The sequence below is a fragment of the Pseudophryne corroboree genome, chromosome 6 (assembly GCF_028390025.1).
Source record: "Pseudophryne corroboree isolate aPseCor3 chromosome 6, aPseCor3.hap2, whole genome shotgun sequence".
Taxonomy (NCBI): Eukaryota; Metazoa; Chordata; class Amphibia; order Anura; family Myobatrachidae; genus Pseudophryne; species Pseudophryne corroboree.
In genome coordinates, this window is record NC_086449.1 from 743,347,982 (window position 1) to 743,364,697 (window position 16,716).

A 16,716-nucleotide genomic window follows, 5' to 3' on the forward strand; every position below is an offset into this window, starting at 1 on the left:
TTATTTTTAGGACTAATTTTGCCTGTTGCTAATGTCGGCCGTTGTGTTTATTCCTTTTTTTTTTTTTTATAACTATAGTGTGTGACTATGCACCTTAACCCTGTATGTCCTTATCTATTAGATACTTATCTAGCCCATTCTTAAAAGTGTTGACCGAGTCCGCCATTACTACTCTCTCAGGCAGGGAATTTCAAACACGTATTGTCCGTACTGTGAAGAAACCTTTACATCTCTGTGTGAGAAATCGCCTCTCCTTTAACCTAAGCAGGTGTCCACATGTCCTGCTGACCTTACCAAAAACAGGTTCACCGCAAGCTCTGTGTATTGTCCCCTTATATATTTGTAACTGTTGATCATGTCCCCTCATAGTCTCCTCTTTTCCAGTATTTCTAACCCCTCAATCTCCCATCCCCTATCCTAACCCTCAGGGGGGAGGGGGGGGGGGGGGGTAGCGGCTAGGGCTGACCCTCCTGGCCGGGGACGGCTATGGCTAACCCTCAGAGTATGGCGGCTAGGGATAAAATCCCAGTGCCTAACCCTAACCCCCCTAGTGCCTTACCCGTCCCTAAACCCTACCCTGATACTCACCTTCATGATGTTGGCTGTCGATGATCCGGTGGTGGTCTCCTGAGTGTTGCCTGGATTCTGGCGTCGGTCACATGACCGCCGGCATCCAGACAGTTGTGATTGCTGTCTGTGACCATCTGTCTATGGCATGGTATATGCCAGACTCTGTCACTTTAGCATCATGATTCGGCAGCTAGGAAGAAATATTCAGCACCAAGCTGCGGACCCACTCAGGGCTATAACACTTTTCCCAAAAGATGTTACTAGTTGAGAGATTTTAAAGAAAATCTTTATTTTGAATTGATCCTTTCATTAGGTGCTACAACTACTTTCTGGTTAAGTTTTAATGGTGACCCCTTCTATTATTTTCTAAGAGCTACTTACTTTTTTACCCATATAGCCTGTACATATAAAAACACTATGGCACGGCCTGAATATTACACAACAGTGCTATATAACTTCATATTAGTTGCAAGGCATCTTTTTTTTATAACTAACGCATCATTGTGAATAATTCCTAACTCATAAAATTCTATTTTATCCATCGGATGTATGAAACCTTCACATGAGAGCTTTACGAACAAAGCCGGTTTCTTATGAAATTCCATAAAGGGTCCATGCTAGTTTTCTAATGACAGAATAGTAAATTATCTAGCACGAGACAACAACACGGCTTTGCTTGTGGCCCCAAAGCACCATAACACATATAAGTCGCTCCCCTGACCACCCAAGAAGATGTGCCATGAACAGAGTGGATACCTTGCCCAGTCTTCAAGCTATTACATTGCTTTTTTCAACTAGAACGTGTCGGAATGGAGGAAAACTTTGAAGCACTTACGAAAGAGAGGTCATAAAAGACAGAGTACTCATTGTTCTTCATAGATATTCCCAAACATTCTCTATAAAGTCAACACACTTCTGAGTGTAGAAGTGCCTTGGAATATATTATAAACTAAAGTGAAGCTTTTCTGGTGAGTTCCAACCGTGAAAAGAATGTGGTGGATTTCTCGGAACCGTGCTGCGAAATTAATCATGCAGAACTATCACTGTTTGTACACGTTAAGACTGGTGCCTACATTAAGCTGAGCCACTGCCTTGGCATATCCTTTGCTCCTTAATGAGAACCAGTCATTTTTCCACTACTAAGACAAAAAGAGTCACACTAAGTTCCAACTGACCTAAAACGAGTTTTAGAATAGTGTCCACCTTAGTAATAAGATGCCGTTTATGTATAGCGCTGTAGATCTATGGTATAACAGGTTATGAATTTAGAACTCAAGTGACAAAAAGACCTGTATCTATTCATTTTTGGTTAAATGCCCAACTTTGCACTTCAGCATGACCACAATGTTCATTCTGTGCTATTAAATAAATAGATACTGTACCAGTTATTAAAACGAAATAATATACATTTAACCTGTAATAATTCTTACTGCCTAGGATTGTCAGCAACTTAAAGGACATGCAGAATATTCATTGCAACTGGCTGAGGGTCTTGGGAACAAAAACCTATAGAGGTCCAAATTTGGTTTCCCAGTATTGTGAGCATCACCCACACTATTAGCTTGGGAAACCAGTTTTGGCAAAGTACACCCTGTTGTTTTCTTACAGTTTTATAGACACATGGGCCGGGAAGTAATGAAGTCCGAGTTTGGCAGCCGTGGGGGATACCGGCCGAACTTGAATGTTTTTTTAAAAGGGCAATCATTTACAAGGCATGGTTTAGCCCTGTAAATGGTTGCTCCTTCAAAAAAAGGTCAGAGTTTGGACTTCATTACATCCCGCTCTTACTGTATTATGACCAGCAGTTTTTACTTACGCATTGTACTGTATAGGTTATCTGAAAATGTGCTACAAAAGGAAAGAGTTTTGCTGTAACTATACACAGGGCTATACACAGTGCTTTGCTGTAACTATACACAGGGCTATACACAGTGCTTTGCTGTAACTATACACAGGGCTATACACAGTGCTTTGCTGTAAGTATACACAGGGCTATACACAGTGCTTTGCTGTAACTATACACAGGGCTATACACAGTGCTTTGCTGTAAGTATACACAGGGCTATACACAGTGCTTTGCTTTAACTATACACAGGGCTATACACAGTGCTTTGCTGTAAGTATACACAGGGCTATACACAGTGCTTTGCTGTAACTATACACAGGGCTATACACAGTGCTTTGCTGTAACTATACACAGGGCTATACACAGTGCTTTGCTGTAACTATACACAGGGCTATACACAGTGCTTTGCTGTAACTATACACAGGGCTATACACAGTGCTTTGCTGTAACTATACACAGGGCTATACACAGTGCTTTGCTGTAACTATACACAGGGCTATACACAGTGCTTTGCTGTAACTATACACAGGGCTATACACAGTGCTTTGCTGTAACTATACACAGGGCTATACACAGTGCTTTGCTGTAACTATACACAGGGCTATACACAGTGCTTTGCTGTAACTATACACAGGGCTATACACAGTGCTTTGCTGTAACTATACACAGGGCTGTAACTATACACAGGGCTATACACAGTGCTTTGCTGTAACTATACACAGGGCTATACACAGTGCTTTGCTGTAACTATACACAGGGCTGTAACTATGGGTGTGCTACCGGCACCGCCTAACCAGGTAGCAAGGCAGAGGGAGTGACAATGTTACTGTCCTGGTGTACAGCAGTGGTTCTCAATTTGTGTGCCTTGGCATCCTGGGGTGCCACAGGGGTGTCCTGGATTGGTGGTCCAGGACCAATTCAAATTATTTATGGTAAATGTAATAGGCAAAACCAGTGCTGGTGGCTGTCAATCATAAAATATGTGGAGCAACAGAAGCAAATGTCCCCTCACCACACACAATTCAACCTAAGGGTGACATATAAACACAAGCTACTTAATTTAATATTTCTTTCTAAATTTCTCAATAAAGAACTTTTGGCCTAGGGGTGCCGTGAATTTTTTTTATGATATTCTAGGGTGCTGTGATTCAAAAACGTTTGCAAACCCCTGAGCTACAGTATTTCTCGTTTGTGGGATGACTGGAAGGTCACCCAGCCTCCTGCTCCAATCCTGTGACATCATGAAGTCACATGTGCTGTGAGCGGAAGCAAGACTGCAAGAGCTGTCTAACACTTTTACTCTAACAATTTATTTTTGCAAATGTAATACAGTGTATGATGTATATATGACATGTTTATGTAGATAAACACAGGTATCTGAAGTGAAAGTAGTATAAAACACTTTTATGAACTTACTGGACCACAGATTCTGTTGCATGGCTTTCTCACACACTCAGTTACATGAAGGCCTGTTACGGGGTCGGTTATGTCGGTACATCTGCAGTTCTGGCAGCCATCTTCCCACAGACTTCCAACGCGATACAGATTGTTCTTATGCATGCAGACCTGTAATGTGCAATGAAATTAGAATAATCACTAAAAATCCATTTTGTGGCCGAACCCTTATGTGGCTAAAGCAATGAATTAGAGCTAGTTCAGGTTACACCCAAATGACCATTTTTTAGCAGTCATTGGACATTGCAAACCACAGGCACACAGACACAGGTATAACAAAAGGTGTGTGACCGTGGTCATCACCCAAGGGGGCAAAACATCACTCTTGTGGAGAGGCGAGGCACCCCGCTGCATAGAAAGGGGCAGCCTGCATACAATCTGTATGTTCCTGGGGCTCGCCCTGTTTTGGCAGTATGCGCACTATGGGCATGGGGCGCTGGTGGAAGAGACAGTCACATTTGTAATTATTATTAACTGGATATACAGTATTTCAATGCAATGGCCTTCAATCTACACCAGTAGCTCTCAAACTGTGTGCCGTGGCTCCCTGGGGTGCATGAGGGCACTTGCAGGGGTGCCTTGGATTGATGGGCCAGGTCCAATTAAAATTATTTATGGTCAATGTAATAGTCAAAACCAGTGCTGGTGGCTGCCAGTCATAAACTATGTGGGCAAACAGAAGCAAATCTTGTCCCTCACCACACAACTGAATTTAAGGATGACATATAAACACAATTCACTTAATTTAATATTTATTTCTAAATTTCTCAATAAGACACTTTTGTTCAAGGGGTGCCATGAAAAAATTTCAAATACTCTAGGGCGCCGTGATTCAAAAAAGTGTAGTGCAGTGTACATAGGGAATATGTGCATGTGTGTCCCTGTGTCTCTCTCTCCACCAACCCTATCTTCCCCTAACCCCACTCACTCTCCAGTCCCTATCTAATCTAACCCCTCCCCCTCTCTCTCCCCCGATGCCCTTTTGGCCCCTACACCCCATCTTTATCCAGTACCTATCTGGGCCAACCCTCCTGCCTCTTTCTTTCTACTCCAGTCCCTATCTGCCCCCACCCCACTCTCCACCTCCCAGTGCCTATATGCCCCTACCCCCACTCTCTCACCCCAGCCCCCTCTCTCTGTAAGCAGCAAGTGTGAAAGAGTCAAATCAGTTATTATTGCTATTACCAGCAGCAGGTTAGGAGGCTGTAACCTCTCCCTGCAGTTTCACTTTAAATTTGAGCTGTGTCAGCTTCCAGCACACAAATAAATAATTTGATCTGTGTGGCGGCCTCTAGTGGCTGCCAGCGCACATAACAGAGGTGAGGAGCAGACTTGGCTTTTGTAATATAGGATCCCCAATAATAAGAAAAAATGTACAATTATAGTACTTTACTGTTACTTGTAATCCTCTTGTGCATTGGGTACGTTTTGCCCTCCTTTATTTGGCCAGCACACTGTTACTAATAAGTGTACCCATGTCTCCTTACCTTATCTGCAGTACAGCTGACAGTTGTGCAGCCGCACTCATTGACATGGATAGAGGATAGGTATCCATCTGGACAGGTGTCGGTGGAGTTGGAACAGCTACAAGTACACTCGTAAGTATCACAGCACTCCGTGCTCATCCTGGTCAGCGTCTTGTAAGGTGGGCAGCTGGGACGTCTCAGCACAGGACAGGTTTCTCTCCTGCAGGCTGTTAATATGGATCACATGAAATTACAATAATCCTTGCAATAGAAAAAGGTGCATCCTCAGCCTGATTCCAATTTGGAGCAGGGTAGCCCGCCCCTGAATGTATTGTTTACTGTCCATTTGGGCAAAATGTCAGACAATATTAAAAATGACATTGCAGCATCTGTATCTACAGCAGGCATGTAACACTGTATCACTAGCAGAGGCTGGGGCGGTGATGTTGGGCCACCTCTGCGGAACTAGCTCTGCCAGATCATCTCCAGGACCACCTCCCCACAGGGCCCCGTAGTCACTGCCCTGTCAGCAATGGTGGTACTTCCACTAGTCGTACACAGGAAATATGGGAGAGGTATAAAAGTATTCATTTATGTGCTGAACGTTCTGTGAAACGTAGTGCTGTCAGATGTATCCTCATTTATATTTCTCCTGTAGACAATCAAGTGTGTAAGATTGTGAAAAATAAAATAAAATAGTGACTGTCAGTCAATTTACTAACTGTTGACAACCGTGCTTTGGATACACTTTGTTGAGTTACTATAATCTTTCATTCTCCCTTCTCTGAAATGAACCTGACGTGCCGATCTGTACATCTGGTTACTGATACCCTATCCACACGATTGGTCATGACAGTAAAATATAAAATTCATAGGACATGGTGTGCAGGACTTGTACTGTGATCTCCTAGCAATGAGCACAAACACTGGGAGTCACAGCACAGCAATCATGGGTGGTGGCTACTATATAGGAATGGTGGTGGGCAAGTCTTTTTATTTGGAGAACTGCAAGCTTGGCACTTTGATGCACTAGTTATTGTGTTAGTGATAGGTATAAAACGTATCACAATGTTATTTTTATCGGCACATAACTACTTCCATAGATGTAATATTCGAAAACTTATCTCACTATTAAATATTAATAAATTAGATCATTACATGCAATTATATCAGTGTAATTTACAGGAGATTACATGGCACAGCATCGCATTACACTTTTTACTACATTGCAGCACAATCCTTTAGACGTGTCGGGTGGATAGACTAAACAGCGCCATCTGCTGACTGTACGGAAGAATCTACTCAGACATTTCAGAATCCTTGTGGAACTCTGGGGAGAATACTCTTTCCCTACACATAATTTTGATAGATATTTAATCAGGGGGAGATGTACTGTATGAAGCCTTCTAAAGACTAAAGTGGACCAGTGGAGAAGTTGCCCATAGTGACCAATCAGATGCTACCTAGCATTTATGAAGTACATTCTATAAAATGATAGATAGAAGCTCATTAGCTGCTATGGGCAACTTCTCAATTTGTCCACTCTTTAGAAGGCTTAATATCTATTTCCCAATGTACAAAGTTGTGGATGGATAAAAAGCATTTACTGTATCTTTTCTCATTAAATATAGGTAGCTTTGTGTGGGGGATTGGGAGCCTCGCTATGGGGGAGACCTGCCACTACAGAAGACAAGAGAAGAAGTTTCCTGTAGCCATCAACCAGCTTCTAGCTATCATTTATCCAGTACATTATTTTACATGTCAATTAGAATCTGTTTAGTTGCTATGAGTAACATCCAGGCTTCATACCTCTCAATTTATGGAACAGTAGAGTCAGGACTTCTGCGTGCTAGAGATTAAAGGGGGAGTGGCTTCATGGGAGTGACATGCTCGCAAGCCACGCCCCCCATTTCCGTCATTCTGGTGGCAGGCCCAGCGCTATATGACCTGCTGGCATGCCCCCAGTCCCCCCTGACTCCTGTGAATAGACGCTGTGCACAATGTCTATTCACCACTGCTCTGCTAACAGAGCAACAAGTGACAGGAGCTTCCCAACTGAGTCCCCCCCCCCCCTCAGTCCAGAAGAATTTATCATTCAGTGGCATTTTTATTTTTTATTATTATCTTACAGATGTATACAATTTGAGTGTGCCCACCTCCAGGTGAACACGCTTTTGAATTACTGAAAAGATTAGAGTTATAGAGGAAAGGAGCAGCACAAAAAAGGAGTAACTAGGCAAATCAAGTTGCACTGCAAGGGGCACAAATACTGCGCATGTATTTGTTTTGCATGTCTGCTTTCAGGATATATACTTGCTGAATTTGCATGCAGCCTACAAATGCTGGACAGCTTTTTAATTTTACACTGCAATTTAGATTTAAGCTAGGATGCACCCATCTCACATCTGAATTTCTTGGCACATATTACATCTACCCCACAAGCAGTACAACATGCCAAACTATCAAAAATTCTTATATACTGTATAGTCACTGGCTTCCTTTATGTGGGTTCGGTATGTAGTACCGGCGGCCGGAATGCCAGCTGTCCATATCCCGACAGCGACATCCTGCCCCCCAGAATGCCGGCAGTGGGGCGAGAGCTAAGAGTCCTCTTGCGTGATTGGAAGCTTGCTGCGATCGCTACAGGATCTATTCCCACTCTATGGGTGTCGTGGGCACGGACGAGTGGGAATAGCCCGGGTGTGCCGGGATTCCGGCTGGAGGCATTGTCGGCTGTCTGGATTTTGGCTGCGGTATCGTGAACGCCGAGATCCTGACTACCCACAAATTGACTGCATCCCCTTTTTGTTTGTAGATCTGATATTCTCAATCTCAGCTTGCAGAATACTCATGCATGGGGAAACAAAACAGTTCAAAAGGGGTCTATTGTGAAGTAGTTCTGCAAAGGCAAATATGGAGGTGGGGGGGTTCCAGTTGCCCAGAAAGTCCTCCCCTCAGCCCGGACAACACCTCAACTCATGACCAAAATAGCAGTAAAATGTAATAAGGTTTATACTAGAGCTGCGGCCACAACATGCAGTTTAAGGGAGCTTACTGCTCACAGTGATTACTGACCCTATATATGTCTGAAGTATTACATACATTGCACTTTCTATGAGGCAGACTCAGGGGTGGATTAAGCCTTCGGGAGGCCCGAGGCACTAAAGAAAGGGGGGCCTCCCACTCATGTCAGCACCACACCCCTGGCTTTACCCACTGTGCCTCCTCTCCATGTGTAGGTTATATACATATAGGGGTATATTCAATTAGGGTCGAAAACTGCCGTCTGTCGAAAAGATGGCAGTTTTCGACTTTTTAAGGTCGAATCGTGATATGACCTATTCAATCCCAGCTGTTTTTCTTTGACAAGTCTGGGAACTCGACTTGTCGAATAGTACGTGAATCGGCGGTATAGCTGCCGATACACATACTTTTGAGGGAAACGGGGCCAAATTCGACAGGATTTGGCCCTGTTTCCGACCATCTCAGTCTGACATAAATAAATGATAAATGTCGGACTGAGATGAGGGACCTTACAGGAGGAGAGGCGGGAGAGCCGTGAGAAGACGTGGGACAGCCGCGGGCATACAGAGGAGAGCAGCGCTACAGCACAGCGCTGCAGCAGGATGTCTCACAGCCGCGCCGCTCATGGCAGCGTCCAACCGGCTCCAGCAAGTGAGGTCAGGTGGACACTGCCGTGAGGTCAGGCGGCTGTGAGTCATCCTTCTGCAGTGCTGCTGTAGCGCTGCTCTCCTCCATCTGCCCGCGGTTGTCCCCGCTGGTCTCCCCCCTTTCCTCCGCTCATAGGTGACAGGTCTCATCTCAATTCGACTTTTAAAGTCGAATTGAGATTGGATTGAATAGGGGTTGTCGGATCCATTCCGACAAATGCATGTCGGAATGGATCCGACCCTAATTTAATATACCCCATAGTATATACAGTGGGGCAAAAAAGTATTTGGACAGCCACCGATTGTGCAAGTTGACCCACTTAAAAAGATGAGAGAGGTCTGTAATTTCCATCATAGGTACACTTCAACTGTGAGAGACAGAATCTGAAGAAAATAACCAGGAAATCACATTGTATGATTTTTAAACAATATACTTGTATATTCGGGATCAGTACTAAATGCCGCCGGCCGGAATCCCGGCGGTCGAAATCCCGACGCCGGAATCCCGACCACACAATCCCGACAGGGGTGGCGAGCGGAAGGCAGACCCTTGCGGGCTCGCTTCGCTCGCCGCGCTGCGGGCACGGTGCCTCGCTACGCTCGGCACACTATTATATTCTCCCTCTATGGGTGTCGTGGACACCCACGGAGGGAGAATATGTCGGTATTGTGGCGGTTGGGATTGTGGCGGTCGGGATTCCGGCGTCGGTATTTCGACCGCCGGGATTCCGGCCGGCGGCATCTTGACCGCATCCCGTATATTCTTGTGGAAAATAAATATTTGGACACCTACCAAGCAGCAAGATTTCTGGCTCTCACAGACCTTTTACTTCTTCTATAAGAAGCTCTTCTATCCTCCACTCGTTACCTGTATTAATGGCACCTGTTTGAACTGGTTATCTGTATAAAAGACACCGTCCACACCCTCAAACAGTCAGACTGCTATGTCTCCACCATGGCCAAGACCAGAGAGCTGTCTAAGGACACCAGGGACAAAATTGTAGAGCTGCACAAGGCTGGGATGAGCTACTCGACAATAGGCAAGCAGCTTGGTGAGAAGAGATCAACTGTTGGTGCAACTATTTAAAAATGGAAGAAATACAAGATCACTGACAATCTCCCTCGACCTGGGGCTCCATTGCAAGATCTCACCTCGTGGGGTATCTATGATCTTGAGAATGGTGAGGAATCAGCCCAGAACTACACGGGGGGACCTGGTCAATGACCTCAAGAAAGCTGGGACAACAGTCACAAAGGTTACCATTAGTAACACACTACGTCGTCATGGATTGAAATCCTGCAGCGCCTGAAAGGTCCCCTTGCTTAAGCCAGCACATGTCCAGGCCCGTCTAAAGTTTTCCAGTGGCCATCTGGATGATCCAGAGGAGGATTGGGAGAATGTAATGTGGTCAGATGAGAGCAAAATTGAACTTTTTGGTATAAACTCCACTCGCCGTGTTTGGAGGGAGAAGAATAATGAATGGCATCCCAAGGACACCATACCCACAGTGTAGCATGGGGGTGGAAACATCATGCTTTGGGGCTACTTTTATGCAAAGGGGACAGGATGACTGATCCGTATTAAGGAGAGGATGAATGGGGCCATGTATCGTGAGATTTTGGGCAAAAACCTCCTTCCCTCAGTAAGAGCATTGAAGATGGAACATGGCTGGGTCTTCCAGCATGACAATGACCCCAAACACACCGCCCGGGCAACTAAGGAGTGGCTCCGTAAGAAGCATTTCAAGTTCCTGGAGTGGCCTACCCAGTCTCCAGACCTCAGCCCAATAGAAAATCTGTGGAGGGAGTTGAAAGTCCGTGTTGCCTTGGCGACAGCCCCAAAACATGACAGATCTAGAGAAGATCTGCATGGAAGAGTGGGCCAAAATACCTGCTACAGTGTGTGCAAACCTGGTCAAGAACTACAGGAAACGTTTGACCTCTGTAATTGCCAACCGAGGTAATGTTACAAAGTATTGATTTAAACTTTTTGATTGTCCAAATATTTATTTTCCGCAAGAATATACATATAAATTGTTTAAAAATCATACAATGTGAATTCCTAGGTTTTTTTTTTCCAGACTCTGTCTCTCACAGATGAAGTATACCTATGATGGAAATTACAGACCTCTCTCATCTTTTTAAGTGGGTCAACTTGCACAGTCGGTGGCTGTCCAAATACTTTTTTGCCCCACCGTATATATATATATATATATATATATATATATATATATATAAAATAAAAGGATGTCTTTTTCCCCCTCCCAGCGACCCATCGTATACACCATTATGTGATATGATTAATGATCTCCCACCCCTTATAAATAACCCAATAATATTAATAATAATAATAATTAACTTGTCTGACCCCCAGCTTATAAAACATATTTAATAACCCACCGCCCCATTTCTTTACACAATGACTTCTGCGGGACTCGAGAGTCCCATAATCAGGTACAGTAGCTTTCCACCAACGTCCGGTTCCATGTTGCCGCAGCTCCTAGTAGTCACTGGTGCAGGCGCAGCAGAAGTAGTAGGGAAGCATACAGTGCTGCGACACAAAGGTGCAGGCATCGGAACAATCCTACTTCTCTCTAGGGCAGCTCTGCCATCAACAATGGCTCTTCCAGCTGCTGCTGGGAGTAAAGCCTGAAGAGATGAAGATTAGTCCCTGTACAGCAGCTCTGTCCGGAGGTCCCTTGAGACGTGGGGGACTGGGGTACTTACCCTCTGGGCCACCCCCTTAATCCGGCACTAGGCAGTCTATAGCACTTGGAAACCCCTCTGAATCCTGTGTGTTGCTTAGTTCTTCTTATACAGGTTGAAACACCCTCAGTGATTTTTAAAAACTCTCCCTCAGATGTGCATCGTTAGTTTAGTAGTGGATTACCTCTGTGGGTACAGACAGCAGCCTAAGAAGCTCTGAAGTAGTGTTTTCAAGCATGGGATTTTCAGTATACGAAGCCTACGTTCAAATGTCGTAACTAAAGAAGTGGAAATTGGAATTTGCAAAACATATTTGTTTTCCATCCGTGATGATCTGCAATGTGTGGATTTGCTGGCCTTGTCTCACTCACTCACCAGTGACCACAATGTACCAAACACCAACACCTGTCTTCTTTAGGAGGTTTGATACACACCCCTCCTCCCAAAAAATACTTTACAAAGCCATACTGGCCTTTCTTTGTGTCCATGCAAAATCCTGTAAATTGTTTATCTTTCAGGCTTTGAAACCCCATAAATAAAAGTTTTCTTTATGGATGTAAATATGTGTATCTCAATCTATGTTACTGGAGCAGCTGTAATATTTGACGGCCACTGTACTCTACAGTCAGGAACATATGCTCGTACACTGGTTCAGGATCTCTGGAGCTTTCCCAACTTTCCCGTGTGAAAAGCCTTTTTCTTGGTGTTATAGCCTCTCCATGGAAGCTCACTGCTTTGGAATGTGTGCAGAAAATCCTTAGCCAAGCTGGTGGTATGGAATTGGAGTTTGGTTAATAATACGGAGGGATAAAGGGAATGAAGGGTTTCGCAGCACAATATAAAATGAATCAGTTTCAAAACCAAAGGTCATCTGTTGAAAGAAGTCTCTTAATAAACGGAGCCCTGTAACAAGCAGCGGAACACATATTTTCTCAGATTCTGTATTTATGGCAGTTAAAGTATTAGGTTTACCAAAATAATGCTGGCCTGAGATCAACACTCATATCAGATGATACCAAGAGACTCATAGACAGTGGGGGAATATGTGTGCACAGTATGTGTTTGTACAAACACATATAAATATAGGTATTGGATATTTACTTCAAAACACTTAGGGTTTTTCCATAAGATTGTTTTCCATAATTTGGAGCATCTATACCTAAAATAAACTTAGTAATCATGTCTGTGTATATACCATTACTATTTTCTACAGATTTGGAGAGAGATATAGTAGAGACACATAAATACCAGCCAACTAGCTCTTACATATGTGTCCTCATACATCCTGCCTCAATACGCCATGCAGCAGGAGTCAGCCGGCAGCTCACGGATAGCTTTACTAATGTCGGGCATCTTTTTTTACTGAAAATGCATCTTATTCGCTTATGCTGATTAAAATGATATGCGGCATGCCTATATTCTGTGTGTGACCGCGGCTGTATCTGCATATGAAGTGCTACAGTGATATCCAGGAAAACACTGTAATGTAGCATTTCATATGCAGATACAGCCGCAGTCACACACAGAATATAGTCATGCCACATATCATTTTCATCAGCATAAGCTGCTTGTGTTACAAATGGATTATAGAAACTACTGGGTGCGCAAATCAGCAGCTAAAAATCAGTGTTCCTCTCCTATGAGGTTCCCTTTACCCTCACCACAAGTGCAAATAAAAACAGAATATGGAGAGTTTCACTTAACTAGCGCTATATGTGAATTCTTCTTTGTTCCATCATTCCATCGTATTGTCCAGAACAGGTTGACATATAGAATGGAGAAGATATGTATAGTGTAATACCGTTTTAATTACATTAACACATATACATAACATACATAAAACATTGATAGAATAAAATGAGATTTGCAATGAATATGGGATTAATTATTCAACAAAATCCCCTGGAGAGGCAAGTGAGGTAATAGGTAATAGGTAATTACCAGATTTTCAGGGAACTGTGGTTTAGACAGTCCCTATCAGCGCGTGTGTCCCGTAATGGGTGTTCCGGATCAGCCCATCCACCACACAGATTATCACTGCTGGATTTCGGATAAATACACTCTCCTCACAAGCGTCTTCAGTGGAAAAGTGTTTCAACTCTTAGCTAGAGTCTTTTTCAAGGTTATAAGAACAGATACTACACTTGATCTTAGCCAAAAGGCTAAGAAGCGGCTGTCTAAACCACAGTTCCCTGAAAATCTGGTAATTACCTATTACCTCACTTGCCTCTCCAGGGGATTTTGTTGAATAATTTATCCCATATTCATTGCAAATCTCATTTTATTCTATCAATGTTTTATGTATGTTATGTATATGTGTTAATGTAATTAAAACGGTATTACACTATACATATCTTCTCCATTCTATATGTCAACCTGTTCTGGACAATACGATGGAATGATGGAACAAAGAAGAATTCACATATAGCGCTAGTTAAGTGAAACTCTCCATATTCTGTTTTTATAAGCTGCTTGTGTGTCCTTTCCAGAAGCAATGCGATTTAGACGCGTTTTCAGCAAAAAAGATGCCAGACGCTAGCAGAACTATCTATCTATCTTAAACTGGATACACACTTTAAGATTAGTTGCCCAATCTGGCTGGTTGGAACCAAAATCTGGTAATGTCTGGGAGCAAATGACATTAAACCATTTGCTCCCAAAATCAGGAAAACGGAAAAAATTGGTTGTTTGGAAAAATTGGTTAAATCAAGTGGATTTAACCAATTTGTCTGAATGACCATTTTTGTCTGTTTTCCAGTGTTTGGGAGCAAATGGACAATTGCCAATTGCTCCCAGACATTACCAGATTTTTGTTCTAACCAGAAAGATTGGACAGATAATCTTTTACTGTGTATCATGCTTCAGTGCTTGTCGAACCTGGTCCCCATAGAACCCTTAATCTGAATACACACTATAAGATTATCTGTCCAGTCGTCTTTCTTGTTGGAATGAAAATCTGGCAATGCATGGGAGCAGTGATGTCAGAACGGGGGGGTTGGTCAAGGGGCAGCATGCCACCCCCAAATATGACAGAGGCACAGGCGCTGGGTTGTCCTTTAAAATTCTGATACCACAGCATGCTATGCCATGCGCTGCCCTAATCGGCTCTTCTCAGATGTATTACTGGGAGGAGGTGGGGATGTTCCAGCAGGCTCATCATGGCCACGCATCCTCCCAGCAATGTATTTGTGAAGAGCTGGCTAGGACAGTGCATGGCATAGCACGCTCTGGCAGCAGACTTTTTAAAGGACAAGTCACCGCGGGTAACGGAGGTAAGTGCCTCACCCGCACTGGGGAGGGGGTTGGGGGAAGTGCCAATATGTAATTTTTTCTGTGCCCCACAACCTCAAAACATTCTGGCACCCATGTATGGGAGCAAATGACAATTGACCAGGGATATTATGCTGGTCACAGAGGCAGGTGCAGGTGAGAACACATTAGTATTAGTATGAGTGCTGTGTGTATGGAGTGCACTACTTGGATGTGGAGACAGTGTTAACTTGCTATTCCATGCTGTTGTTGTTCAATTACGTACACACTTATAACGTGGAAGTTGTTGGTCAGTGCTCTGGATGAAGCACCAAGTACAGTACAGGTGTGTCCCATACATCATTGCTACAATCCAGTGACGTCCGGTGAGATAATGGCTCAGGAGGCACTGGCTAGCACCAGAGCCAGATTTACATGCAATATATGAGCCAAAGGGTACATCTGGGCATTATACACAGGTGCAGCAGTATATACATGTGGGCATTATACACAGGTGCAGCAGTATAAGCACCTGGAAGTTTGGTGAGTTTTGACCAGAGATGTGCGGAAATGATAGGCAAGTGAGTTTTGGCTATAAAAAATATTAGAATAATACAAAGAAGATATTTCAAACAAATTCTTTGTATTTTTCATATACTTTATACAGTCAAAACTCTGACACAAATGTTAGTATGACAGAAAAGGCTCTGCCTCACCCCACCACATGTCACTGCTGCAATCTCCCCAAAGAGCACCTCTTGGCGCAAGGTCCTGTGAGACTCTGCTAGTGTCGGGTGTCTTTTTTGCTGAAAATGTGTCTGAATCACAGCGCAATGCGGCTAGTATGCACCAGGAGACTAATTAATTTGATATGTGACACTTGTATATCTGTGTGCTACTGAGTCTTGGAGTCTACATACAGTATATACAATGTAGCAGCCGCAGCTTTTTTCCATGCCAAATACCATTGTGCTCCGTATACAGACCCAGTCACTCACAGTATACAAGTGTCATAGATCAAGTTAATCAGCATATTCTCCTGGGGCGTACTAGTCGCCCAACCAAGGGCGTAGCTACCATAGGTGCAGGTAGTGCAGCTGCTATGGGGCCCAGACCTGAGAGGAGCCCACCTTCCCTGTCAAAATTAAATGTGTTGTGCGGTATACATTTTTCACCATTGGTAGATACATAGGGGCACTTACAAACTTTTACCTTGGGGGCTAGAATATATCTATAATATTGTTCCTCTGGACCTGCTCACTGTAATGTGGTATAAAATGAACTGGAGGACATTATACTGTTACATACTGTAATATAAACTAAAGCACTGTAATGTGGCACAATATAAAGTGGAGGCATAATATGAACTATATAATAATGTGATTTGGGGATACTGTGCGGCATAATGTGTACTGGCAGCCCTTCAATGTGATATAATGTGAATTAGAGCACTACTGTGGTTCATAAAATATACTAGCACACTACTATGGGGCATAACATTAACTAAGGCACTACTGTGGTTCAGAAAATGAACGATGGCACTACTATGGGGCATAAAATTAACAGGACAGGGGCCCTTCAAAATGTTGCTATGGGGCCCATTAAGGTCTGGCTACGCCTCTGCGCCCAACGCTAGCAGAGTTGCACGAGACCTGGCGGCTAGATGTAAGAGGACACCTCCGTCTGTGTGCACAGAGCAATGCAGTCAGTGGACTCTCACTGTATTTGGCAGTGATACAGATGTAGCCAAGCT

At 43.6% G+C, this 16,716-nt stretch overlaps 1 protein-coding gene and 1 pseudogene across 2 annotated transcripts in view; both read right to left on the minus strand.

Moving 5' to 3' along the window:
* The window catches only part of VWF (von Willebrand factor), a 487,638-nt gene that overhangs the window by 96,810 nt on the left and 374,112 nt on the right, over positions 1-16,716 (minus strand). For both annotated transcript variants that reach the window (XM_063928500.1, XM_063928501.1), the window contains 2 exons: positions 5,359-5,564; positions 3,833-3,982 (listed from right to left, as the gene is read on the minus strand). In XM_063928500.1, coding sequence (XP_063784570.1) covers positions 3,833-3,982; positions 5,359-5,564 — 356 coding nt within the window. The remainder of the gene's footprint in view (positions 1-3,832; positions 3,983-5,358; positions 5,565-16,716) is intronic.
* Positions 13,799-13,888, minus strand: LOC134938210 (U2 spliceosomal RNA; annotated as a pseudogene).